This window comes from Brassica napus, chromosome A3, assembly GCF_020379485.1.
Source record: "Brassica napus cultivar Da-Ae chromosome A3, Da-Ae, whole genome shotgun sequence".
NCBI lineage: Eukaryota > Viridiplantae > Streptophyta > Magnoliopsida > Brassicales > Brassicaceae > Brassica > Brassica napus.
In genome coordinates this window covers 36,187,321-36,195,661 of record NC_063436.1, presented here as the reverse complement: position 1 = coordinate 36,195,661, position 8,341 = coordinate 36,187,321, and the positions used below count along the sequence as shown (strand labels likewise).

The following is an 8,341-nucleotide window of genomic DNA, read 5'->3' as shown; positions in this document are numbered from 1 at the left end:
GGCATGAAAAAAGGAAGTATTTCTATCCCCTGCTCTAAGCCATTGGATTCTGCTTTTTTGTTTCCAGAAAACTTCTTCATCAATGTAAGCTTGGTCTAGTTCCTCCTTTAAATGCGTTTTCTCTTGTTGGGTTGCATTATTATCACTGACAGCTTTATCTAACTTGGCTCGAAGGATCGAGATACACTCTTGAGCATTGCTTCTATTATTTCTTTTCCATCTTGCAATATGATGCCGACATCTACTGATTCTCTGAGCTAACGGCAACTGTATAAACTGCGCCTGTCCCATACCATTCCAACCCCTTTGCACCGAGTCTTTGAATCCTTCTTTCATACTCATTCTACTATCATAGCGAAATGTTCTTCTGGGCTGTTCTTTTTCAACTCCAATGTATGTTATCATAGGTCGATGGTCAGACTCACCAATCTCCAAATACTCATTCTCTGAAGCTGGGAAGAGCGTGTTCCATTCAGAGTTAGCCATGACGCGATCCAAGCAGCATTGAACTTGATGTTGACCTCTTTGCCCAACCCATGAGAATCTGTTTCCCACTGATCTTACATCTGTTAAGTCATTATGCCGAACCATTGTGCGAAAATCTTGAAATGAACTTTCAGGTCGCACTCTACCACCCTGTTTCTCATGATTTCCAAGAATTTCATTGAAATCCCAAAGTAACAACCATGGTTGGTTCCGTCTACTAATCCCCATTCGTTCCAAAGCTTCCCAAGTATAGTGACGCAAAGAAGTATTTGGATTTCCATAAACGAAGGTAAAATAGAAAGAACCTTCATTGCCATCAACTTTACAATCAACTAAATTGGGAGATAGACTTAAAACTGAAAACTGTACATGCTGCTTCCAAAAGATAACTAACCCACCACTAGATCCTATAGGCGGCACTGAAACATAATTAAGAAAATCTATCTGAGCTCCAACATCACGGATGTAGTCATCATTCTGTTTTGTTTCTGACAAGCATACAATGTCCGGGAGATACAACCTGTTGATCTCCTTAAGGCGTCGAACTGTCGAGTCTATGCCCAATCCTCGACAGTTCCAACAGGTTGTCCTCATGGCGGCAGTGGTGGTTCAGGGCCCACCGCGCCTCCCACTGTAGTGTCAGCTTCATCCTCTGTATCAGCCGAGCAGGTAGTCTCTTCCAATGTCACATCTCCTCTTGTCTTGCGCTTCACACTTCTTACACCACTAGATTCTCCTTTCTCAACAGAGGAGAATTTGCCTTTGTTGTGGTCTGCCTCAGCCATCCAAGCTTTCCTCTTTAGACCCTCCCTTCCATCGTACCCATCAACAAACGGGTTGATTGGGTTGAACATTTCCTCAGTGTTGAGTTCATCCGAGTACAGATTAGGCAGAGTATGACCATTCCATAGGTCATCTTCTTCTTCAGCTTCCTCCATCAGATCTTCACGACCTTCCACTTGCTCCTCTGGAACATTTCCAATACCCTCTTGCTCTACATCCACCGCTTCATTCCTTTCATCTTCATTCACCTCTTCAATAACAACCCCATGATTTACAGCCAGATGAACCTCTTCATTATCGCCCTCACTGTCATCATCTCCCCCATCTTGAGGAATCCCTCCGTTTTGGATCAAACAAGCGCCAGAATCATGGGTTAAACGCCCACAAATTTCACAGAAACCCCGTAAGCGCTCATAGGTGAGACGCAGCAGAGTATTAATACCTGCCGTAAACTGAAATTGTCTTTGAAACCGAAGAGGTTCATCAACATCCCAGTTCACTCTCACCCGAGCGTAGTCCCTTCGAGCCGCAGCATCAGCATTATAGTCAACTTCTATGTACATTCCCAAAGCCCGCCCAATATGTATCACCACATCTTGGCTCATGAACTGGAAAGGAATTCCTCGGATCTGGATCCAAAAAGGAATGAAATTGAGCATCAGGGGGTTGAAATTTGGAGTCCAACGTTCCAGAATGAGCATACGATCTGCAAACGCCCAAGGTCCACGCCGTAAAACCATTTCAAGAGCCTCCTCCGACGGGAAAACAAATTGGAATCGGCGTCCTTCAACCAATCTCCCATAGACACCAACATGGCCCCAGTTACGAGGCAGAGTTGCAATGATTGAGCGGATATTCTGTCTCCTAGGGATCGTTGGTCTGCCAATTAAGACAAACCGGTTGCCGGCCGCTGCTTCATTGACGACGTTTGCTGGTAACTGAACCGGCGGATCTTCGGCGCCCAAATTGATGTTTTGCATTCCTCTACGAATATTTTCTGCCATAACTTTTGTAGATACAATAGAAGGTATTAGTAAGAAGATGTTGTGAAGCCACAGGAGAGCCCCGAACTCCTTTAAATAGACTCTGTTCTGTAGGAATTGAATTGAACTTTCATCACGATTTTGCCACCAGATGGTGGGGATAACCGTCAGGAAATGGGTTCGTGTATAGTTCCAAGATGCCCCACTTCCGAGAATATAGAAGATGGTCGCCAGATCGGCGAGCAGTAATCGGAAAGACGTCAGAACCCCAAAAAGGAACCGGATCGCCTTTGAAATCGCATGTAACCGTTTTTCTTTCATTTTCCTTTTATATATTTTTTCTGTAGTATCATATGTATTTAAACGTATATTATCAATTTACATAAAGTAATCTATGATATTTAATTGTTTCTATAAATAAATTATATTAATTCATCTATATTTAAGATGTTTAATTGTATGTTTGGAAACATATATTAGATTAGGTAATTTTAGGGTTAGTTTCCTTTCTTTTTTGAAATACCTGTTAGTTTCCTTTTAAAACTTTTACTTAAATAAAAAAATTAAAAACCATCAACAATGAAATTATAAAAATGAATTAGAAAGATTTCATATGAGCGATACGTCAGCATAAATCACTTTAATGACTTCTCAATTAATATATAGGGGGACTAGGTGTTTGTCCACAATTTTGCGGGTAATTATATTATATGAAGAAATATATATTATATTTACATTGTTCTAATTTTTGAATAATAATTAAAATTTTAATAATTTATTTCATATAGTTGGATAATTAAGTAGAAGATTTGTAAGATTTCAAATAGTTCAACAACGTAAACCTTAGTCATTACAAATATTTCTCTTACAGAAAGAAAAACAATATTATAATTAATCAGATAATTGGTTGTAGAATTACTTTATATTTTATTTTAACACATGAAAAAAACGGAAATACGCTAGCTTTTAAGAAATAAAAACAGTTTTTTTTCGTGCATGACCAATGCAATGATCGGATGTTTTTATCATGAAGATATTTTGTAAATGTTTTTTTTGTGTGGACTTTAGCAAACATAAAAAGTTCTAATAATTCTTTACCTACAAATCCAATTCTTTTATATTAGAATCTATAACCATTAAATGTCTTTCAATAAAAAAAAAGTTAAAGTATTTTGTTTAATTATATGTAAATGATTGATAAAAAAAGAAATTGATAAAACATATATATTATTTCACCAATTCTACAATTAGTTGCCATAAATTATTATTTGTAATATTACTTGTGTTATTTGGTAATTTATATTAATTAGTTATATAGTTACCTTTTATTTTTAGATCTGATTAAAATAAATTACTAATAAACGTCAACAACCAATCAAATTAAAAATATTTTTTAAAACTTAACCTTTTAATAATACATAAGAATAAATCACTTAAATGACTTTTCAATTAATATTTAGTATGATTTATCTCTTTAAAACCAAAGACAAATTTGGTTAATGTAAACATGAAAATATTTATTAGGAAAATAGTTGTTTCAGTAATTTTTCTCATAATTTTTTCAAATCACAAATCACACTTTCTCACTCATTTTTTATTTAGTGTCTAACATAAAACTTAAATGAGTTAAAAAACCATTTCTTCCTTTAACACATACCTATTTTAATTAGATCTGATTAATTAATAAGAAAAAATAACAAAATGTTATTATTTTAATCATATATACTTAATATTAATGTGAGATTCAATATTATATCAACATTAAATATATTTTTTTGTATAAAATTTGTTAAACGTTTATTACTGTACATTTTAAAAGTTTATTATACCGCAAAATATACATCTCACTATTTTAAAATAATTTATCCTACATTATATTTTATTTCTTTAACTTTAACAATTATAGAACGGATCATTTTTATTGACCTTTCTTACTCAATTTATCACAATGTTTAAAAACACCTAAAACTAATTAGTTCACATTTATAGTAATGCAAAAATACATGCATCTCGACAAATAAATAAAATTAAATACATAAGAATATAAAAGAACTAAGAAGACAAAAACATATTTTATTATTCTTCCATCATGTTTTTCTTAGGTCTCCTTTATTTTTTTTACTATTCACAACAAGCATGCTTATTTTATTATAATCAAAGCTATATGAATTATATTAATAGAGTATTAACTCTAGGAAAAGCATGTGAAAAATACTATGATATTTAATTGTTTCTATAAATAAATTATATTAATTCATCTAAATTTAAAATTTTTAATTGTATGTTTGGAAACATATATTAGATTAGGTAATTCTAGGGTTAGGTTCCTTTTTTTGAAACACCGGTTAGTTTCCTTTTAAAGTTTTTAAATAAATAAAAAAATTAAAAACCATCAACCAATCATATTATAACCAAAATAATTAGAAAGCTCTTCTATGAGCGACACGTTAGTAGAAATCACTTTAGTGACTTCTCATTTAATATATAGGGGGATATCTTAAAAACTGTTTTTATAATTTTTTTTGTAGTATCATTTGCATTTAAATGTATATTATCAATTTATATAATGTAATCTATGATATTTAATTGTTTCTATAAATAAATTATATTAATTCATCTATATTTAAGATGTTTAATTGTATGTTTGGAAACATATATTAGATTAGGTAATTCTAGGGTTAGTTTTCTTTTTTTGAAACACCGCTTAGTTTTCTTTTAAAATTTTTAATTAAATAAAAAAATTAAAAACCATTATCCAATCAAATTATAACAATTAATTAAAGACTTATTCTTGGGTTCACCAACCAATAAGATTGTGTCATTTTAGATTCAGTATCTTTTAAAAAGGAAACAAAATATTATCGAACTATATTATATTTTTAAAATAAAAATTGTATTAATCACAAAAAGAAGATTTTTTAATCGCAAAAAAAAAGAATTTGTTTTTTAAAAGTATTTTTAACGCTGCCAACAAATATTAAACCGTAAACCCTAAACTTTTAGGTAAACCCTAAACTCTTGAATAAATCATAAATCTTAGGGTTTAAGATTGATCCAAGAGTTTTGGATTTATCCAAGGGTTTAGGATTTACCCAAGGGTTTAGGGTTTAGGATTAGGATTTAGGGTTTAGTGTTTTGTTGATTGTGTTAAAAATATTTTTTTTTTAAATTCAAGAATTTAAAATTTATCAAAGGGTTTAGGGTTTACCAAAGGGTTTAGGGTTTAGATTTAGAGTTTAGTGTTTTGTTTATGGTATTATTTTTTTTTGTAACTACTATTATTTTTATTTATTTATACTTCTTTTTTTTTTAATTTTAAAAACGTAATATTATTTGACAATATTTTGTTTTTCCTTATTTAAAAGATATCGAATTTGAAATAACTAAATCTTATTGGTTGGTGAATCTACAGGTTCACTCTAGGGGGTGAACCCAAGAATATCTCTAATTAGAAAGCTCTCATATGAGCGACACTTCAGCAGAAATCATTTTTTTTAAACTACTTCCTTTTATTAAAACAGTGCCAATTTCGAAACTACATACCTCAAACTACACATAAATAAAAGCTTGAAAACTCTCAAGTGCAAAAAAAGACAACCAAGTCGCCAAGACAGAAGGTTGGCCTGGCAAGAGTGTCTGTCTACGAGCCACTGGATCCAATCTGAGTCTCAGAATCTGTTGAATCTCTGCAATAATAACCCATGTTGGCTTCTCCACCGAGGTATGTACTCTGCTATTCCTTTCCTTCCAAACTAGATACAAAGTTGCTTGATGAAGTTGTCTTACTATCAAAACCATGTTCTTATCACGCGACAGAGCTAACAGCCAGCGCAACACATCCTCAAAGCCTTGAGGCGGAGTGAGATGCAGTCGAGACAGGAAGAAAGTCCAGACCTGAGAACTATAATAGCAGTCGAAGAATAAGTGCTGTCGACTCTCATCATGCCCTGAGCAGAGAACGCAATTGGAAGGAACCGTGAGACCCCATCCAATAAGCCTATCTCTTGTTACCATTCTATTCTGAGCCGCCACCTACGCCACAAAGGCATGCTTCGGAATTCTATCAGTAAACCACAGAGCCTTATGCCAAAACACTTCTATTGGATAAGGATGCAAGGCTCTCCACGTCTCACTTGTAGAGAAACTACCTGAACCACGATCTGCTCCCGGGTACCACACATAAGTATCATCTACCTCCGAGTCTATAATCTCCTACGCATTCGGTAAACAAGACTTAAGAAGCAAGATCGTAGAACCCCTGCTCCTACTACGATCCAACCACCAGCCATTGTTAGTTAACGCCTCCGCAACTGCTGCATTAATGCCCAGGCCCGTTATCTGCGGTCCTCTCTCTAGCTCAATCAGCGGACCAAGGGAGGTCCAGTTATCATGCCAGAAACTAGCTGTAGTCCCTGATCCCACCTCACAGTGCACCATTGATCTAGATAGCGGTCTCAGCTTACAGATAGCTTTCCAGATCCAGCTTCTCCTTCTACTTCTAGTGGGATCCAACACCCAAAAGTTCTCTCTGCCAATCAGATTCCTACGTACCCACGATACCCACAACGAGCCACCTGCTGTAAATAACAACCATATCAGCTGCAGGCCGAGAACCTTTTTCCCATTCTGCTAGACGCCTCAGGCCCAAGCCTCCAGCTTCCTTAGGAGTACAGACTGAGTCCCACGCAATCTTTGCTCCTCTCGCAGAGTTCGGAGCACCATTCCACAAGAAAGCTCCACACATACGCTCCAAGATCTCCACACAATCACTTGGAATGATGAACATGGAAGCCCAAAAGGAGATGGTTGAATAGATCACAACTTGAATTAATTGAAACTGTCCAGAAAAGGATAAATGCATGAATGTCCAAGAGTTAAACCTTGCTGCAATCTTATCAATGAGTGGCTGGAAGTTTGTTCTCGTCATCTTCTTAGGAGATAATGGCACTCCCAAATAACGTAAAGGCAGAGCTCCTTGAGCTATCCCCATAGCAACCGCTAACTCCCTGCATCTACTAACACTGCCTCCATCCAAAAGCAACTCAGATATCTGCATGTTGATCCTCAAGCCCGAAAGAATATCAACACGTCATCTGCAAAGCTAAGGTGAGTGATCAAAGGGGCATCACACTCTGGATGTATACCAAACCGACCATTGATCGCTCCTTCATCCAGCATTTTGGATAATACATCCATCGCAATGACAAATAAAAGCGAGGAGATCGGGTCTCCTTGTCTCAATCCTTTCTTTCCCATAAAGAAGCCATGGAGTTCGCCATTGATTGCTACACTGTAGAAAGGGTAGTTACACATTCCTTAATCCAGTCTATAAACACTTCTGGCATCTCAATTGCATGGAGGACCTTGAATAGGAAATCCCAACTGAGATTGTCATAAGCCTTGGAAATATCTATCTTAAGACAACCTCTAGTTGTCGGACCTTGATCATTAAAATCCTTTACTAGTTCTGAAGCTAGAAGGACATTTTCGCATAAGAGTCTATCCTGGACGAAACCCACTTGATTCCTCTGGACAATATCAGATACGCACACTCTTAGCTTCTTCTTCAAGAGCCTGACCATAACCTTGTATATGGTCGAACATAGCGATATCGGCCTGAATAAAGTAAGCTGATCCGCTCCTATGACCTTAGGAATAAGAGAGATTGCCGTTGTATTAAACTGTCTCAACATTCTTCCCCTTGTAAAGAACTCCTTCACTGCTCCTTTCCAACAACCTCCCAAGCCTCCCAAAAGAACTCCGCTGAGAAGCCGTCAGGCCCCAGAGCTTTATTCTTTGGTAAAGCTAGTAATGTGGCTTTGATATCCTCATCCGATGGAATCTCAACCATTTGCTCCGAAATATTCTGAGGGCATCTATACGATATCAAGGTACTTAGATGCTGTACTGAAGTCGCTTGAATCGGGGGTATCCTCTGACCCCAATAGGTTCTTAAAATACGCCACAATCATCTCCTTTATTTGATCCAGACCAAAGATTCTGTTACCTCCTCCATCCAGTAGGTAGCTAATACAGTTGTGAACCTGGTGAGCTAGCACTGCCTTGTAGAAGAACCTTGTGTTTGCATC

At 35.9% G+C, this 8,341-nt stretch overlaps 2 protein-coding genes across 2 annotated transcripts; both read right to left on the bottom strand.

Annotated features, from left to right (window-relative positions):
* Nucleotides 1–906: 906 nt before the first annotated feature.
* LOC125607312 lies at nt 907–4,862 on the bottom strand. Its single transcript, XM_048777256.1, has one exon. The coding sequence runs from the start codon at nt 2,571–2,573 to the stop codon at nt 1,077–1,079; it is 1,497 nt and encodes a 498-aa protein (XP_048633213.1). The 5' UTR covers nt 2,574–4,862; the 3' UTR covers nt 907–1,076.
* A 939-nt stretch (nt 4,863–5,801) lies between these two features.
* LOC111214439 lies at nt 5,802–6,266 on the bottom strand. The gene has a single exon (XM_022717310.1). It carries the CDS (start codon nt 6,264–6,266, stop codon nt 5,802–5,804), a length of 465 nt encoding a protein of 154 aa, XP_022573031.1.
* Between the last annotated feature and the right edge of the window lie 2,075 nt (nt 6,267–8,341).

Excerpts from the sequence above, each read along its gene's own strand:
- LOC125607312 (XM_048777256.1), bottom strand. The coding sequence starts at position 2,573 with ATGAAAGAAAAACGGTTACATGCGATTTCAAAGGCGATCCGGTTCCTT.
- LOC111214439 (XM_022717310.1), bottom strand. The coding sequence starts at position 6,266 with ATGGTAACAAGAGATAGGCTTATTGGATGGGGTCTCACGGTTCCTTCC.